Source organism: Ochotona curzoniae, unplaced genomic scaffold (genome assembly GCF_017591425.1).
Source record: "Ochotona curzoniae isolate NIBS_2020 unplaced genomic scaffold, NIBS_Ocur_1.0 contig_4917, whole genome shotgun sequence".
In the NCBI taxonomy this organism is placed as follows: domain Eukaryota; kingdom Metazoa; phylum Chordata; class Mammalia; order Lagomorpha; family Ochotonidae; genus Ochotona; species Ochotona curzoniae.
The window spans coordinates 285,726-305,705 of record NW_024466421.1 but is presented as its reverse complement, the minus strand read 5'-3'; the positions used below and the strand labels follow the sequence as shown (position 1 = coordinate 305,705).

At 60.5% G+C, this 19,980-nt stretch overlaps 1 protein-coding gene across 3 annotated transcripts in view; it reads right to left on the bottom strand.

Annotated features, from left to right (window-relative positions):
• The window catches only part of DENND3 (DENN domain containing 3), a 37,932-nt gene that overhangs the window by 1,164 nt on the left and 16,788 nt on the right, over positions 1–19,980 (bottom strand). The window contains exons 10-22 of one of the 3 annotated variants that reach the window (XM_040988566.1): positions 19,039–19,135; positions 17,866–17,969; positions 17,481–17,701; positions 15,608–16,129; positions 11,004–11,263; positions 9,394–9,564; positions 9,174–9,303; positions 4,628–4,735; positions 3,966–4,105; positions 1,936–2,096; positions 1,463–1,596; positions 908–1,026; positions 697–834 (exon numbers count right to left, since the gene is read on the bottom strand). In XM_040988566.1, coding sequence (XP_040844500.1) covers positions 697–834; positions 908–1,026; positions 1,463–1,596; positions 1,936–2,096; positions 3,966–4,105; positions 4,628–4,735; positions 9,174–9,303; positions 9,394–9,564; positions 11,004–11,263; positions 15,608–16,129; positions 17,481–17,701; positions 17,866–17,969; positions 19,039–19,135 — 2,305 coding nt within the window. The remainder of the gene's footprint in view (positions 1–696; positions 835–907; positions 1,027–1,462; positions 1,597–1,935; positions 2,097–3,965; positions 4,106–4,627; positions 4,736–9,173; positions 9,304–9,393; positions 9,565–11,003; positions 11,264–15,607; positions 16,130–17,480; positions 17,702–17,865; positions 17,970–19,038; positions 19,136–19,980) is intronic. The other 2 variants (XM_040988567.1, XM_040988568.1) reach the window with 2 other exon arrangements.

Genomic DNA, 19,980 nt, shown 5'->3' with positions numbered 1-19,980 from the left:
AGATGCAGGTTTCTCCCAGAACCTCAGAAACAGAGGCAACACAGAGAGACAGACGCTGCTCAGAGCGACACAGGGGCAAGCCCCGGAGCGAAGGAGCAGGGACAGCCTCCCGCCAAGCCCCCGAGCGGAGCCAGCCCCGCCAGTGCCTCCAGCCTCCAGCACAAGACACACGCAGCTTCCCGGGGAAAGCCCGGTGCACAGATGCCATGATGACCATGGCCTTGAGGGGGAGGACGGCAGGGGAGCCAGCACGGGCAAGGCAGGGCACACAGCCGTCAGCTTCCCGGGGAAAGCCCGGTGCACAGATGCCATGATGACCATGGCCTTGAGGGGGAGGACGGCAGGGGAGCCAGCACGGGCAAGGCAGGGCACACAGCCGTCAGCTTCCCGGGGAAAGCCCGGTGCACAGATGCCATGATGACCGTGGCCTCGAGGGGGAGGACGGCAGGGGAGCCAGCACGGGCAAGGCAGGGCACACAGCCGTCAGCTTCCCGGGGAAAGCCCGGTGCAGATGCCATGATGACCGTGGCCTCGAGGGGGAGGACGGCAGGGGAGCCAGCACGGGCAAGGCAGGGCACACAGCCGTCAGCTTCCCGGGGAAAGCCCGGTGCAGATGCCATGATGACCGTGGCCTCGAGGGGGAGGACGGCAGGGGAGCCAGCACGGGCAAGGCAGGGCACGCAGCCGTCAGCTTACCTGCCTCTTCACCCGGATCATGCAGCTGACCTCGGAGCAGTCCTGCAGCGGGATTCTCTCGGGCGGCCGGGCCAGGTCCTTGAGGCTCCAGATGTAAACCTCGCTGTACCCCGTGCAGGCGACCCACAGCTGCTCCTGCTGAAAGGAGGGCACGCTGCAGGTGGCTGAGGCGCCAGCACGCCCACATGCCCGCTCACGCCCCGCGGGGTACCTCGGGGAGCAGCTCAAAGTCCAGGAAGGAAGTGTTCATCTCCTGAAAGTTCTCACCAATCCTCAGCTCCTGCTGCAGGAAGCCGCTTGTCGTCATCACCATGATGCTGCCAGCCGTGCCTGCAGGACACGGGGCCTGCATGAGGAGCCCGACAGCACAGCATGGCCGCCCGCACCGCCACCACACACAGGCGTCGCACTGCCCCACGCATCAGACGCCTCCTTGAGCCGCTCGCGGGGACAGGGGAGGGACGGCCTTGGATGCTGGGCGCAGAGGGTGTCCCCCAAGCACTCCGGAAGCCCACCCAGGAACGGAGTCACCCCAAGGGGTCCTGCCGGGGGTCCCAGCCGCCAGGGAGATGCTGCACACCGCAGTGTGTGTAAAATGCACTTCCATGCCGAGGGCGTGTCCACAGCCATCGTGCGTGCCAGCTGGCACAGGCAATCACACCAGGAGAGCACGCAGGCTGCCTGCGGAGCTGGGAGCGGCTCTGGCAAGGACAGCACAGCCGGCAGGGTTCCCCCAGAGAGGGGGACGGGGGCGCCCAGGACTTACAGCACCACAGACGGCCGCCGTGCAGTCGCATGGATGTGAGGCCGCCACACGGCAGCTGGAAGCGGCTGGTCACCCGCAGCGTGCTCACGTCCCAGGCCAGGACCATCCCGTCCCTGCTGCAGGAGAAGACCCCACTGTGGGGCAGACACGCACATTAGCGCCAGCCCCGGTGGCCCTGTCATCAGGGACGCCAAGCGGGCACGTCGGGACGGGGTCTGCTCCCTCCCGTTAGCACACTGCAGGCTGCCTCATGCGGACCGGGCCAGCAATGGTGTGCCGCTCGGGACAACTTGTCGTCCAGTGACATCAGGTGCAGGGCCAAGCCAATGCCAACACAAACACTGCCCTCTGATGTCACCAGGACAGGAAATGAATGAGGCCCCCTGTCCTCCCCAGCAGGAAAAGCCGGTGCCACGCAGCCCAGCCAGCACCAGGCCGCCTGCCCTGCTCCCCACTCCCCGCACGCCTCGCACCTGGGTGCTTCCTTGCCCTCGGGCGTGACGAGGGCCGTGACCCCAGCGCGGTGGTCCGTGAGCTGCTTGTTGCAGGACATGCTGTGCCCGTTGATGATGTAAATGACGGCATCATCCGAGCCGATCCACACCTGGCTCTGCTCTGCCATCACCATGCAGTTCTGGCAAGGACAAGGCGGGGCGTGAGATGTGCGTGGCCGGGGCGTTCCGGCGGGGCTCCAGACGGATTTCCTGGCTGAAGGGTCACTGAGCAGATAGGCACTGCACCCCAACTCCCAGCCGGGCACGCAGCGGCACTGCACCCCAACTCCCAGCCGGGCATGCAGCGGCAGCTCTGCACCGGGCAGGTCTATAGTGCACACTTCCTCTCCCTGGCCCTGGACAGCACTTGGGCACCAGGCCTGGGCCACCATGCTGAGTGTGGCAGAAGCCAACATGACAAGGCCTTGAACAGGCTCAGCTGGGAACACGCACTGTGGGGAACACGCATTCAGTGTCTCTTGCCACGCATGTCTGTGTGTGCCCCAAGACGGCACTGTATCTGAGGGGAAGTGATCAGCAGTAAGCCTCAGCAGCGGCTGGATCTGCCCAGGCCAGGAGGCACCTGCAGCGACAGCTGCTGGCTTAGCAGGACAGTCAGTGGCTAACTTCCAGAAGCATCTGTTTATTTTGGAAAGACAGCATGATGGCGAGAGAGCAGCCTGCAGCCACAGGCTGACCCCCTCCCGAACGGCTGGACCACTGGGAAGCCTCAAGTCAGAAACTCCATCTGGGGTCCCACGTGGGACCCTTGGTTGGCTGCCCAGGTGTGTCAGCCCGGAGCTGGATCAGAAGTGGAGCGGCCCGGTGTTGTGGTGTAACAGGTAAAGCTGCTGCCTGTAATGCCAGCATTCCACACAGGCGCTGGTTCAAGACCCAGCCACTCCACTTCCCACCCAGCTCCCCGCTTGTGGCCCGGGAACGCAGCACATGCCCCATGTGGGGAGCTGGGAGAAGCTCTTGGGGTCTGGTTTTGTGCTGGACAAGCCCCAGCCATGGCAGCCATCTGAAGAGCAACCCAGCGGACAGGAGATCTCTCTCTCGGCGTGCGTCTGTGTGTGGCGTGTGTACTCTGCCTCTCAAATAAGTTTTTAAAAAGGAGAGCAGTTGGGACGTGACTCGGCTGATGTTTAACTCACTGCATCACAGGCTGGTCCCTATTTTTAGTTTCTAATCCCCAGAGCCTCACCCCCCACCACAGAGAGGCGAGGACAGCCCCCCCTTCACCCCCAGAGCCGCACCCCCACCACAGAGAAGTGACAGCCCCCCGGCACCCCCAGAGCCGCACCCCCCACACCCACCCGTGCCTTTGCTTTTTTCCCCTTTCTCCACATTATCTGAAAGGCAGAGAGATGGCTGCCACCTGCTGGTCACTCTGCAGCCAGGAGCCAGGAGCTCCCTCCAGGCCGGCACCACTGCTTTCCCAGCTGTGCGTTCACAGCAAGCAGGGTCGGGACTTGAACCTGGGGCTCCAGGGAACACCACTCTGCCTCGTGGCGTCTCCTGTCTTCACACAGAACGTGTGCGACAGGAACAGGTGCCCGGGGGTCTCCACCAGGAGGCAGCATTTCCTGGAGGCGCCGTCCAGCCTGCCTTCCTGCAGCTGTGGAATTGCCCGAGACTGGCAGGTGGCACCTCTGCTCTCTGGGCTGGCATGGGGCCCCACTAGCAGCTCAGCCTGGCCGGGGCGGTGGACACTGGGCCACAGGCAGCCCTGGGCTTCACCGTGCCCACACTAGACAGTGGCCTGTTATGACAACATCTTTGAAATGCTCCAAACCAAATAACAGAAAAACCACCCCAAGGGTAGGAGAGCCTTCCTGGGGCAGCATGTTAAGACTCCATTCTGGCATTGCTTATCAGGGAGCTGGCTCGAGTCCTAGCTGCTCCATTTCTGAAGTCCCTGGGGTGGGAGCCCTGGCCATCCAGGGATAAAGCGGGGGCTGGCTGGCTCCTCACTCGCTCCCCTCCACCCCCACTCTGCCGCTCACCAGCTTGGCAGAGCCCACTCGGAAGCAGTGTTGGTGGATGGTCCACGAGGAGGCGTCAAACACGATCACCTGGCCCTCGTTCAGGGCACACCACAGCTTGGGGTGGGCGTCCTCCACCTTCTCGGCTGGGTCAAGGTGTCCTGCAGAGGGAAAGCGACCCTGGGAAGCGTGTAGGAGACCTGGCCACAGTGACCTGCCGGACACTGGAGCGAGCACGGCCCATGCTGCCCTGCTGGGGACAGGGGACAGGGAGGGAGGGGGCGAGCACGGCCCATGCTGCCCTGCTGGGGACAGGGGACAGGGAGGGAGGGGGCGAGCACGGCCCATGCTGCCCTGCTGGGGACAGGGTACAGGGAGGGAGGGGGCGAGCACGGCCCATGCTGCCCTGCTGGGGCCGCTGCTGCACCAGGAGCCAGCAGAGGCAGCCACGGGGTCATCAGTACCCACTTCACATACCCCGGGGGCTGCCCGCCCTGCAGCTGTCTACCGACCACAGGGAGACCCGGTGGCCCCACCGGGCTCAGCCTGTGTCCCCACTGGGCAGTGCCCTGGCCGCCTCCTATGGCTGCCCAGCACGAGCTGCCCTTGGGAGCCAGCTCCCCGCTAACACGCCTGGGGATCGCGGCAGGTGGCCTGAGCGTGGCTCCTGGGCACCGGCTGACCTGGCGTGTACAGCAGCACATCCACGGCGTGGGGGGAGGTCTCGCCTGCCGAGGGGTTGATCTTGTGTTTCAGTGTCTCCGCGGTGGTCTTGGGGACTGCCATGGGCACTGCAAAGCAAAGAGCACCCTGAGGACACGGCTGCCACTCAGGGACCTCGCATACCTCTGCCTCTTGGGGGAAGTGGCCAAGGTGCCGGGACAAAGCATTTCCAGACAGATCCCCAACTGCACCATCTGGTCCCTGGGGCACGCCACCCAGGCCTCGGCCACCTCAGCCTCACAGGCCATCCTGCAGCATGCCGGCCACCCCCTATGTCACTGTCCCACGGCTCACAAGTCCAGTGAGATGGATGAGCAAGAGTGGGGCTTTGCCCACTCGGGGACCAGCAGCCTGTGCACACCAAGAGGCCAGAAAACGGACGTCCAACCAGGAACGTGTGCACACAGCAGCAAGCTAGGAGGCAGTCTTCAAACTGGCAGATGAGCAAATTGGACCACACCCAGCAAGGCTCTGCTGCTGGGCCACGGCAAGGCCCAACATGGTGGGACCATGCCACGGCGGGACGCACAGCACAGCACCTGTTGTGACATGCCTGGAATGTGCCAGTCCCAGACAGAGTGGGTCAGTGGTGCAGGGCAGGGTAGGCAGGTGGGTACTCTGAGGTCCATGTGTGCTCCTGGGGTGATGAGGCTGTCCTTGGGTCTTCCACAGGCCGGGGGTCTTACCACCCCACGTACGTGGTAATCAGTGGTAGGTGGCAACTCTGAAACGGTCTGCTACAGGAGTCAGGTCTCCACCAAGTAGTGAACAAGATGCAGTCACAGATGAATGCACAGGCATGCACACATGCACACACACACAGAAATACAAGCAGAAATGCATGCATGTACACAGACAGGGATGCACAAAGACATGGGGATACACACACACGGGGATGCACACACACAGGGATGCACACACACACACACGGGGATGCACACACACGAGGATGCACACACACGGGGATGCACACACACGGGGATGCACACACACACAGGGATGCACACACACACGGGGATGCACACACACGGGGATGCACACACACGGGGATGCACACACACAGGGATGCACACACACACCGATGCACACACACACGGGGATGCACACACACACCGATGCACACACACAGGGATGCAAACACACACCGATGCACACACACACGGGGATGCACACACACAGGGATGCAAACACACACCGATGCACACACACACGAGGATGCACACACAGGGATGCACACACACAGGAATGCACACACACAGGGATGCAAACACACACCGATGCACACACACACAGGGATGCAAACACACAGGGATGCACACACACACGGGGATGCACAAACAGGGATGCACACACACAGGAATGCACACACACAGGGATGCACACACACAGGGATGCACACACACACAGGGATGCACACACACACAGGGATGCACACACACAGGGATGCACACACACACGGGGATGCACACACACAGGGATGCACACACACAGGGATGCACACACACAGGGATGCACACACACAGGAATGCACACACACAGGGATGCACACACACACGGGGATGCACAAACAGGGATGCACACACACAGGAATGCACACACACAGGGATGCACACACACAGGGATGCACACACACAGGGATGCACACACACGGGGATGCACACACACAGGGATGCACACACAGGGATGCACACACAGGGATGCACACACACAGGGATGCACACACACAGGGATGCACACACACAGGAATGCACACACACAGGGATGCACACACACACGGGGATGCACACACACAGGGATGCACACACACAGGGATGCACACACACAGGGATGCACACACACAGGGATGCACACACAGGGATGCACACACAGGGATGCACACACACACAGGGATGCACACACACAGGGATGCACACACAGGGATGCACACACACACAGGGATGCACACACACAGGGATGCACACACACAGGGATGCACACACACACAGGGATGCACACACACAGGGATGCACACACAGGGATGCACACACACAGGGATGCACACACACAGGGATGCACACACACAGGGATGCACACACACAGGGATGCACACACACAGGGATGCACACACACAGGGATGCACACACACACGGGGATGCACACACACACACACAGGGATGCACACACACAGGGATGCACATACACAGGGATGCACACACACAGGGATGCACACACACAGGAATGCACACACACAGGGATGCACACACACAGGGATGCACACACACAGGGATGCACACACACAGGAATGCACACACACAGGGATGCACACACACAGGGATGCACACACACGGGGATGCACACACACACAGGGATGCACACACACACAGGGATGCACACACACAGGGATGCACACACACAGGGATGCACACACACAGGGATGCACACACACAGGGATGCACACACACACCGATGCACACACACACCGATGCACACACACACCGATGCACACACACACGAGGATGCACACACGGGGATGCACACACACAGGAATGCACACACACAGGGATGCACACACACACACAGGGATGCACACACACACGGGGATGCACACACAGGGATGCACACACACAGGAATGCACACACACAGGGATGCACACACACAGGGATGCACACACACACACACACACAGGGATGCACACACACAGGGATGCACACACACAGGAATGCACACACACACACACAGGGATGCACACACACACACACAGGGATGCACACACACACACAGGGATGCACACACACACACAGGGATGCACACACACAGGGATGCACACACACAGGGATGCACACACACACAGGGATGCACACACACAGGGATGCACACACACAGGGATGCACACACACAGGGATGCACACACACACAGGGATGCACACACACACACACACACAGGGATGCACACACAGGGATGCACACACACAGGGATGCACACACACACAGGGATGCACACACAGGGATGCACACACACAGGGATGCACACACAGGGATGCACACACACAGGGATGCACACATACAGGGATGCACACACACACACACAGGGATGCACACATACAGGGATGCACACACAGGGATGCACACACACAGGGATGCACACACAGGGATGCACACACACAGGGATGCACACACACAGGGATGCACACACACAGGGATGCACACATACAGGGATGCACACACACACACACAGGGATGCACACATACAGGGATGCACACACAGGGATGCACACACACGGGGATGCACACACAGGGATGCACACACACAGGGATGCACACACACAGGGATGCACACACAGGGATGCACACACACAGGGATACACACACACGGGGATGCACACACACAGGATGACACAGGGATGCACCACACACAGGGATGCACACAACACAGGGATGCACACACACACAGGGATGCACAACAGGGATGCACACAGGGATGCAACAGGGGCACACACAGGGATGCACACCACAGGGATGCACACACACAGGGATGCACACAGGACAACAGGGATGCACACACAGGGATGCACACACAGGTGCGATGCACACAACAGGGATGCACACACAGGGATGCACACACGGGATGCACACAGGGATGCACACACAGGGATGCACACACACAGGGATGCACACACAGGGATGCACACACAGGGATGCACACACACACACACACAGGGATGCACACACACAGGGATGCACACACAGGGATGCACACACAGGGACGCGCACACACACACACACATTAAGTAACACATCTCCACTCCAACCTGTGGTACTGAGACGAACTATGTATTTCCCACTATGCAATAGGTATAGCGCCACTGGTGGCCTGTCGTGCGGACACCGATACATAGCCCTCTGTGGCCTCCACATTTTTTACATAATCAATTAGTTTCAGGAGATGACTGAAAAGTGGAAACCAAGGAGATGAAGCTGCACTGACAGGAAAGTCACTTTCGTCCCAGGAGCCCACTGCTGCCACCTGGTGGCCACCACCCAGAAGGAGCCTGGACAGTCCACCCGGGACACTGTCCATATGGGGCAGGGAAGGACGCTGGCACCCAGGGCTTAGCCAGCTGCCCTGACCTTACCCAACCCTGTCAGGACGTCCTTTCCACTGACTTATCCTCCGCTACCTTGAGTGCAGCTGAGGGTCATGGCCAACCCTCTGCAGGGCAAGGCAGCAGCCACCCACAGCTCCCATGCCCACTAGCTCCCATGGGCCAGGACAGGCAGGGCTCCAGAGCATGCCACCAGGCTGGAGGAGGGAAGACAACAAGGCTGGGGTCCAGTCACAAGCTGGTAGCGCAGGATCAAAAATCAGGGCTTGCATCTGCCATTGGCTCTGACTCCACAGATGTCCCTGCACTGAGACCACGTGACACCCACAGTCACATTAGAGACCCACAGTGACACAAAGTCACTTAGCGTGTGTACCCCTGGCAGCACTGTGGGTCGGCCCCCTCGCCCACTCCAAGCCGTACCTTCATTCTTCATCTTGTCAAAGTATGCCAGCTTGGAGGCGGCATAAATGGCCCCTGGGGACTGCAGCGTGCCCACCACAGCATCCATCAGCAGGACATTGGTCAGCGCTTGCTGGATGTACTGAGGGTCCTACAAGGGAAGGGACAGGGCCCCCGGGGTCAGCACGCGCCCGCCTCTGCTGAAAGGGGCAGGACGCGCAGCCCCGCCCGCAGCGCCCACCTTGTGTGCGTCTGCCAGCCTTTTCCCTGCCCACATCTCCTTCACCAGCAGGTGCCACAGGTCACACTCTGTCTTGAGGTTCGCCTCGAAGACCTCCTTCCTGGACAGCGTCTTGATCTTCAGCGTCGGGATCTTCAGAAGCAGGAACATCACAGTGGTGCTGCGCACGTCCTGCGCCACGAGGCAGAGGGAGACGGCGGTGAGCGCGTCACGAGGCAGAGGGAGACGGCGGTGAGCGCACAGCCTCCCAGCGCCCGAGAGCCGACGCCTGCGAGCTCCCGCCAGCGCCCGAGAGGGGCAGCCGCAGCTCAAGGCTGCCCTGAGCCGAGGTGCCCACGGTGCCGGGCACGGGCTGGGTGTCGCTGGTGCTACAGTTCTAGAAGGAAACCTGGCAAACAGCGCAGGAGAATAAACGCCAGCCGGCAGTGCTGGAGGGGCGGCCGGGGACGCAGCCGCCTGGGAGGCCGGCCGGCAGTGCTGGAGGGGCGCCAGCTTGCATCCCAGCTACCCCGTTTCTCATCCAGCACCCAACGCCAGGTGCCTAGCCCCTGCGCCCCAGGCGGCAGCCCCAGGCAGAGCTCCAAGGCCAGAGCTTCAGCCCAGCCCAGCCCTGCCCACATGAACACGTGCGGAGTGAACCCCCGGATGGAAGTATTCCTCCCTCATTCTCACTGTGTCACACTGCCTTATACATCAATAAGTCTCTTTGTAAAAAGAAAAAGAATTGGGAGGAAAAACTGACCTGATGCTGGCCAAGGCCACCGCTGTGGGCTCACCTGTTATCATCTATGTACTGATTCATTTGAAAGCCAGTTACCGAGCGAGACAACGAGCTCTTCCACCTGCTGGTTTTCTCCACAGATGGGCACAATGGTCAGGCCAAATCAGGAACCAGGAGGTTCTGCAGGGTCTCCCACACGGGACACGGGTCCAAGCTGCCATGCCAGGGCCAGCAGCAGGGAGCTAGACTGAGAGCGGAGCAGCCGGGACTCAAACCAGCACCCCTGTGGGTCCCTCCCTAGCCCCGGGACACACAGCCGCCAGAGCAGCACAGGATGGCATGTGAGGACTTGCGATCCCAAAGCACATGTGCTCAGGGGGCAAGAGAAACGTTCTGTGATTATTCAAACACTATCAGGGCTGGCACAGAGGCTGGCACAGGGGCTGGTGCTGCAAGTGGATCCTCTGCGCTGTGGCCCTGCCATCCCACATGGGTGTCAGTTCGTGTCCTGGCTGCTCTGCTTCCCATCCAGCTCCCTGCCTGGGGCCTAGGAGAGCAGTGGAGGACAACCCAAAGCCTTGGGACTCTGCACCTCCGTGGGAGACCCGGAAGAAGCTCCTGGCTTCAGTTCAGCTCAGCTGTGGCCAATGCAGCCATTTGGAGAGTGAACCAGTAGATGGAAGATCTCTTTATAAAATCTGCCTCTTACAGAAATAAATCTTGAAGAATGAGGAAGAGGAGGAAGAGGAAGATCGGCTGTGGATGAACAGGGGCAGTGTGAGCTTGTGCCCTACTTCACCCTCTGAGCCCTCACCCACGCCACGAGGTGGGCACCCTCCAGTCTCAGCGCTGAGACCCCTGAGGTGCTGTGGGGCAAGGGACAGTTCACCTCTATGTCCCTGAAGGTGGAGATCTCCACGTAGCCTGGCCGGCCCTCTGTCAGCAGGAACAGGCGCTTCTGCGTCATGGCAATCTTGCCCACACCACGGCTGGTCTTGACGGCACTCGACAGCTTGTAGACGCACTCACTCTTGTCCAGGTGCTGCATGACCACAGCAGGCAGGCTCACCTCCTGCGCCTCGGCCTCCGTCTCCTTCCAGCAGTTGTAGAAGTCCCTGAACGTGTCGGGGTCGATTTGTTTCTGGTGTCCTTGATGGCACAGGGCAGGAGAGGGACTGCTTACAGCCGTGGAGAATGTGGGCACCACCCGACCACACCAGCAGGTGGCGCTGCCTCCCAGGCTCTTGGATGAGAGACCCACGGCCACCTCCCCTGTGCAGGCGCCCTGCCTGCACCCACGTTCCCGGCATGGTCCTGGCTACACCAGGTCATTCCCAGAAGCTCTCAGAAGTGGGGACGAGCATACTCGTCCCACAGCACCAAAGTTCTTTGTCACTGCTGAAGCTTGGGGCCATGAGGGGATCCGATCCCAGCATGAAGCTAACCTGAAAACCCCAGTTGGTGCCCCTATTTGCCCCCAAGCCCATCCTTCTTAAAACCAGCCCACTTGTCTTTGCTCAAGACAACCACTCAGTTGACATGAACAAGGAATTTGCTGATTGTTTGCAACCTAAACCAACACAGTGGAGGCAGCTACCTTCCCAGCTGCCTGATTGTCCCAGGCTCTGGTGTCAGAGTGAGGCTGATGCTGTCGGCAGTGGATGTACCTGCCCTGCCCCTGCTCTGGGCAGGGGGCTCAGCCCTCAACTCCCACTCAACTAAGCCCTGCCCTGCCTGGAGGGACTCACCTGTCACCCATTCCCTGCCTGGCCACCTGCCCACTGGCTCTCCACTTCCATTGCAGCCACAATAAGTTATCTGACAGCTCTGCACACACTCCTCAAGCCCCAAGCCCCTGTGCTTTTCCCCAGCAGCTGGGTGAACCCCCAGGGGTGGCGTCTGTGAGCATTCCCTGTGTTCAGTATGTTCCTAACCCTGCACGGGCACCTCACAAGGTAGGTGCCATCCATCAGGAAATGGAGGCACACAGCAAGGAAAACTCCCTGGAAGCAGGGCCAGGGCCAGGCAGAAGGGAACCCAAATCCTTACCCTCTGCCTGGTGAGAATCTAGGATCTCAGATAGCAGGCGGTGCAGACACACCTCTGCTGTCACCAGGGGTCAACATGAGGACAACCAAGGGCATGCTGAGTTTGGAAGGCAGTGCCCTGCCCTTCACGCCACATGATGAGTCCTTCACTCCACATGGTGAGTCAGTCCCCATCCCTGGCCTATGTGTCAGCACCAGGACACTATGAAAGCTGCCACCAGGGGCACTGTGCTAAGCTGTGAGAGCCATCACCAGGGGGCGCTGCACCAGGCTGTGAGAGCCACCAGCAGGGGGCACTGCTGCAAGCTTGACAGCTGCCAGCAGGGGGTGCTGCACCAGGCTATGAGAGCTGTCACCAGGGGGCGCTGCTCCAAGCTGTGAGAGCCGCCAGCAGGGGGCGCTGCACCAGGCTATGAGAGCTGTCACCAGGGGGCGCTGCTCCAAGCTGTGAGAGCCGCCAGCAGGGGGCGCTGCACTAAGCTGTGAGAGCTGCCAACAGGGGGCACTGCACCAGGCTGTAAGAGCCACCAGCAGGAGGCGCTGCTCTGAGCTCTTTCCTTGTGACCAATATGTCACAGTGGCTATTAAATACAGACTTATGTTTCAAAGACGAAAGATCCAAACAGAAAAAAAAAGGCACAATGGTAAGAGTTCTCCCTACGTCTGGATAGGCAAGAGCCATCAAAGAATGAGGATGGGGCAGAGTGGGGCACAACCAGGTGGACTGTGAGGGTGGTCACGTGCAACGGCAGAGGTGGCTGGAGACCCTCCCTCGGTGCAGCTGCCCACTTGGGAGCTGACACAGACACCACAAGCTTTGGGCTCAGGAAGTTCTGAGACAGGGCAACGAGGGAGGAGACAGGAGAGCAGGGGGCAAAGTGCTGGGGCAGAGCCAGGAGCCACTCTGCAGACACAGCCCCCAGGCACCAGGCTCATGGCAATGTTGCCTGGCCACCTAGAGCCAAAAGAATGGCTTTGCCTGACAGCCTGCGGGCACTGACCTGGAACAGGAGGAGCTGAGAGCTCTGGGACCCGGACTGTGGACACCAGCCAGCCCCCACTGCAGAGGGACAGCAAGACCAAGGGCGCCCCCTCAGGCAGGAAGCAGCATGCATGGTAACCACTGCAGGGTCCCAGCGGGCCAGGGTAGACACCACGCACAGCCTCCCTGTGCACACCTGACGCCCACACGGCTGCCCCGCAGACACAATGCCAGCCTGAGCTGCCTCCAGTTCCCAACAGAAATGTCCACTGCTCCCATCCGCCTACACACCTCCAGCCCACCATGCCCTAGCTTGGCTCGGCTGCAGGCAGGACTCCGCATCGGTGCCAGTCCTAGGACAGCACAGCCCCAATGCCTGCCAGCTGTGCTCACAGCACACCCAGCAGCCTTGACAGTTCTTACAACAACGTATGACAAGGTGGGAACTAAGCTTCTGAATCAAACTTCAGGTGCGTTCGTACAAGCACATAGATTAATCTTAATTTAGTGACATTCAGGGGCCAGCACAATGGCACAGCACACTAATCCTCTGCCTCTGAAGCCAGCATCCCAATTGGGTGCCAGTTCAAATCCAGGCTGTTCTTCTTCCCAACCAGTTTGCAGCTTACGGCCTGGAAAAGTGGCAGAAGATGGCACAAGTACCCACACGGGAGGCCGAGAAGAAGCTCCTGGCTCCTGGCTTTGGATTGGCCCAGCTCCAGCCATTACGGTCACTTGGGCAGTGAACCAGCAGCAGACGGAAGACCTCTGTCTTGCTAGCGCTCTCCTCCTGTTGTGTAACTCTGCCTTTCAAATGAAAACAAATCTTGAAAAGAAAGATGGCCACATTCAGCCCTGGCCAAGGCCCTGCGGCTAACGCGTCTTGACGCTGCTTTCCACGACTTCAGGCCTACCCGTTCCCGGACTCAAGACCACAGCCCGCAATGAAAGAAGACATCACACCAGAGCCACGGGGGGTTCCCATCAGCGTCAGCTCACTGCAGCCCCTGGACAGCCTCTCCCTGGGGGATGGCCCAGCCCCGGCCCTACACCGGGGGATCATCCTCCGTCCCTCCCAAGCACATGGCCCTGCCCCTCAAGCATGCAGCTGCAGAGAGGCGGGGCTCCCTTATGCCAGAGGTGCACTGGGGCGGGCACTGGCTGGCTGACAGCAGGCACCTCTGGGCCTGCCAGTCGCAGTGTTGCAACCTCACTGCTGAACCACGGGGCCGGGCTTAGCCTCCTGGGAAGGCTGCACAGAAGGGACGGACCCAAGTGTCCCGAGGGGCAGCTGAGGCCACATACACACCTGCGATGGCCTTCTTGTCCGCCCCGCGCACTGTCCCACCTACCCTGTGACTCCTCAGCAGTTTGGCTCTGCCCACCTGGGACTGCCAAGCCCACGGGCCAGGGACCCCTGTGGCCACCAGAGCCAGGCATACTCGAGCCCCTGCCAGGAGGAAGGGTGGTGCCTGCACGGAGCAGGTGCACCTCCTTCCACTTTCTGAGTGTTCACAGCTTCATGTATTTGTTTACTTTAAAGGCAGAGAGAGAGATCTACTCTGGCTCAGTCCCCAGATGCAGCAGGCACATCTGGGCCAGGCTGAAGCCAGCAGCCAGGAATCCACTGGGTCTCCCACGTGGGTGGCAGGGACTCAAGTGCTCGAATCACAAGGAAACCAAGTTGGAATCAGAACAGCCAGGAGTTAAAGCAGCTCTGTGAAACGGGATTCACACTGCAAGCAGCAGCTTAGCTTGCCGTGCCACGGAGCTGGCCCCTGCGTCACCTCTGGACCCCACTTTCTCATGAACTTTGGGAACCGCTTGGCCTGACACTGTCACACTGTGTCGGGTCAGGGAAGAGTCCCTGCCCAGCGACCCTCGCCAGAGACCGTGGAATCCATGATGCAGAACCGCGAATACCCAGGGCCCAGCCCCAGGCCCCACACTGCTGTGCAGGGCACACAGGCGCCCACGCCTGTCCCCAGAGGCACAGGTGCACTCTGCAGCCTACAGCTCAGGGAGAGACTCTGCCCCCGTCCTCACAGGTACCTACAGGGGACAGGCCAGGCATCCTGCGTGGATCGGCCATGCGATTCCCTGACACCCTGAGGCCTCCATCTCAGACAGCGAACCGCAGGAATCGTGTGGCAGGACGGGCCCTGCTGCTTTATAACATTCAGCTGCCGCGGGCAGGTCACTGATATTGAAACACTGACCCCCATCACAGCTCCACTGGGGTGGGCAACATCTAGCCCCCCCACCCGTCCCAGCCGCATGAAGCCTACAAAATCACCTCATCTGGCCTGGCCAAGGCTTCGGCAAGTGGGACCTGAAATCTATCCCCCTGCAGCCCTTGGCCAGGAAAAGGCCCCGGCCAAAGGGACGGTCCCACGGGCACGGGAACACCTGCTACGCAGCTGTCCCCTCCTGTCCTGCCACATGACCCTGTCGCACGCTCACCCACGGTCAGCGCCTCGAAGAGCCGGTGGATGACGCTGGCGTCCTTCACGATGCCAGACTCCTGGACCCGCTTCACGAACTCGTCCAGCTGCAGGTGCGTGCGGGGCAGCTCGAAGTTCTTCACGGCATCGTCGGCCTTGGGCCCGTCGCCGGGCTTGGCCAGCACCTCGCCGATGAGCCTCCTGAGCTCGGGCGTGCGCTCAGCCTGGGCGCGCTGCGGGGCCGACATGGACTCCAGCACGCCCCGGACCAGCTCGGCGGGGAAGATACGGATGTCCGTCTTGTACAGGTTCTGAAAGTCCAGCAGCGCACTCAGCAGCTGTCCCTGCATCAGATGCACCAGGCCACGCAGGTAGAAATACCTGGCCGAGAGCAGCGAGTTCTCGGGGGCCAAGAAGCTCACGGCCTTGCTCAGCAGGGCCACAAAGTCAGCGTAATAGGCCTGCACGCACTGGCCCACCAGTGGGAAGTGGATTTCCGGGATCTTGAACGTGTACGTCGGCTTGGGCATCACGCTGAGAGCTAAATGGCCAACACGGGCAGGGTTAGCACTCCAAGGGAACCCGCAGGGCCTGTGCCATGGTGCAGGGTGCTAAGCCTCCACCTGCAGCAACAGCAGCCCATATAGGTTCTGCTTCGTGTCCCGGCTGCCTCATTTCCGATCCAGCTCCCTGCCTGGGGGGAGAGTCCCAGTCCTCGGGGCCAGGAAGAATCTCCCGGCTCCTGGCTCTGCATCACCCCATCTCTGCCTGTTGGACCAACAGATGCAAACACTCCCTCTCTTCTCCCTCTCTCCCCTTCTTTCTGTAAATCTCTGTCTTGTAAATAAAACAGAAATAATACATTTAAAAAAAAATTCAACACAGGTGGACGCATTTGTTTCTGAGGTTTCTCACAGGATTCAGCTAATAAGTTGAGCCAGGGCACGCGTGCCGGGCAGCGTTAAGGCGTTCCCTTTACTTTCACAATTCTGGGCAACTGGGCATGCCACCGTGCCCACTTTGCAAAGATGGAGACCCAGGGCCGGGGAGCCCTGTGTGTCTGCCACAATCCCACTCGGGACACACACATGACACCAGAACTGCACAGCTGCGAGCACCAGTCGCGATGGGAAATAGACTGGAGACCACCCTGTGGGACCCACATCATGGCCCAGGAAGGCACCATGGCCCACCTGTGGCACCAGCATCCCAGGTGGGCAGTGCTTTTCTAGCCCTGCCTACTCCACGTCCAGCTCCCCGCTAACGGCCCAGGAAGGCAGCAGAGGACGGTCCAGGTGCTGGGCCCCTGCACCTGTGTGACAGCCCCAGAGACACCTGGCTCCAGCTGGGCTCAGCCCTGCCACCAGTCATCCAAGCTCACTCTCTCATGTTCTCTCTGTAACTCTGATGTTCAAACAAAGAAATTTAAAACAAAAACAAAAAACAAATGTTTTAAATAATTCAACAAAATTACACCAATGAAATGAAGAGTAGGCATGGGCATGGCAACTAAGCCACCACTCAGAATGCCCACCCACATCCCATGCCACAGCACCTGGGCTCCAGTCCTGGTCGTGTGCCCTGAGAGGAGGAGGCAGCAGGCCAGGGCCCCAGCCTAGCCCGGGTAGCTGCCCCCCGCTCCCAGCCTCTGGCAGCCACCTGGGAAGTGAGCCAGCTGCTGGGAGAGCTTCTCTCCCTCTCTCTTCCTCTCTCTGCTCTATGCCTCTCCAACAATACAAATTCAGCAGACAAGCTTGCCAAGCACAGGCCCTGTGTGGGAAACGCGGTGTGCCCACCCCCAAGCTTCCTCTCCCTCCGTGGACAGTCACGCACCTGCCCCCGCCCCACTGCCCACGCCCAAGCTTCCTCTCCCTCCGTGGACAGTCACGCACCTGCCCCCGCCCCACTGCCCACGCCACTCCTGCAGCTGGCAGAGGCACTATCCACAATGCGCAGTGAGGAGTTCCTGGGCGGCAGCTCGGGGAGTGTGATGTCCTGGAGGTTGGGCATGCTGACCACCATGCGCCTGTGGGCGGCCTGCAGGGGCGACACCCTGCGCGAGGCCATCTTCTCCACCGTCGGCCTCCTGGGACTCGCCAGCATCCCGTTAATCCTGGGCAGGAGAGGCCGAGAGGTCACGGAGACGGTGGGGGGGGAGGGCAGTGGTGTCTGAGCCGTGGGGAAGGGCGGGGCATGGATGTGCATGGTCAAGCGTGGCTGGGGTGCCGCCCAGGGACCTGCCTCCTCCCAGCGCTCGCCACCCTGCAGGCCGAGCACCTGTCCTCCTCCGACTGGGTGCTGAGGTCCAGCTGCGTGAAGGCATCCATCTTCCTGCTGAGCCGGGCCTTCAGGAAGGAATGGAACATGTAGGTGTCCAGGACCTGCGGGGGCAGACAGAGGGGGCACACCAGGCCTTTAAAGCCCCTCCAGACGAGCTCCTCCTGCACAACGCTTGCCCAGAGTCCTCCGTCCCCTAAGATGGCCCTGCCATTCTCAGCAGCACTTCCAGGATTTACTTATTTATGTGAAAAGAGAGATCTGCTGGTCCACACCCCAATCAGCCAGAGCTGAGCCAAGCCGAATCCAGGAGCCCGGCACGTCCCTGCGGGCGCAGGAACACAGGATACACCAACAGACAGCCTGGATGAGAAGTGGAGCAGCCAGGGGCAGGAGCAGGCTGACAGACAGCCCCCAAACACCTTGCTAAGCCCCGAGGGCCCATACGGGCATGAAACTGCCAAGATGGGGCGGAGGGCCTGGGGAAGCCAGGAGCCGATCTCAGCTCACACACGGTGGGGCATCCACGTGCCGCAGGTGGAGCATCCTGGCCGGAAGCCAGACCCAGCGAGCCACCTCCAGAGGCCGGGGGACACCCAGCAGATGCCTGTCCAAGGCTGCCCTGGAATCACTGGAGAATGCAAAAGCCAACACTCAACAGGCCAGGGGACCCGGCAGGCCAGAACAAACCTGAAAGCCAAACCTGAAACAAAGCGAGGGCTCAGCAACAGGTGCACGGGAAAGCTGCAAGGTCCACCCCAGCCACAGCACCCTGTCAGCCACAGAACCACCCCAGCCACAGCACCCTGTCAGCCGCAGAACCACCCCAGCCACAGCACCCTGCCAGACACAGCACTGCCCCAGCCACAGCACCCTGTCAGCCGCAGAACCACCCCAGCCACAGCACCCTGCCAGACACAGCATTGCCCCAGCCACGACACCGCCCCAACCACAACACCCTGTCAGCCACAGAACCGCCCCAGCCACAGCACCCTGTCCACCACAGCATCCTGCCAGCCACAGCACTGCCCCAGCCACAGCACCGCCCCAGCCACAGCACCCTGCCAGCAAGCAAATGAGGAATAGCAGGGCCCTGGGACGCTGCAGGCCAGACAGGTGCTGGGGCAACCCCGTGAGGACTGTGGGTGTGCGGCACGTGCCCACCACGCCCACCTGCTTATAGAAGTGCTGGTCTCCGGGCGCTCGGGTTTTGAGGAACTCTTCGCTGTTGAACACCCTGTGTTCATAGTTGAGGTGATTCTTCACTTCCCTAGTGAGGAGGAAGATGGTCTGAGGGCCGAGGGGCTCAGCCAGTGGTCGTCCCCCGGAGAGAACCCACAGCCTGGCAGGGCACGCGGCTGCCTCGCTACGGGCTAGGCCCAGGGCCCTGCACTGCTTCGTCTCAGAAGTAACGTGCTTCCCCCGGGAACCATACTTTCCGCTGCTATCTCAACTCCCCAACCATTTTCAAAAATCCAGCCTGGGGCCAGCACTGTGGCATAGTGTGCTGTGCCTCCGCCTGCAGCGCTGGCATCCCATGTGGGTGTCTGTTCAAGTCCCAGATGCTCCACTTCCAATCCAATTCCCTGCTAATGGCCTGGGAAAGCAGCAGCGCATGGCTCGAGGGCTGGGTCCCTGCACCCGCGTGGCAGATCCCGGGGCCTGGCTGCGGTCTGACCCAGCGCTAGCTGCTGTGGCCATTTGGGCAGTGGTGGCTGGACGATGTCTCTCCCTTTCTCTCTGCCTTTCAAATATAATAATAATAAGTCTTTTTTAAAAATCCATTGCTCATGAAAGATCTCTTTAAAGAACAAAAGGAAAGAGCCCACTGTGTGGCATGGCATGCTAAGCTGTCCCCTGCCCCATACAGGCACTGATTCAGGTCCCAGCTGCCCCACTCTGACCCAGCTCCTGTTAATGGCGTGGGAAAGCAGCAGAACATGGCCCGGATGCTGGCCCCTGCAGCACCGCCTGCTTTCCTGCTTCAGCCTGTCCCCGAGCCCCTTGGGGAGTGAATCAGCGCAGGGCAGCTCTCCGGCTCTCCCTCTCATGCCTGCCCAGCTCTGCCTGTCAAATAAATAAAGCTTAAAAATAGAAAAGACCAGGAAGACGAGC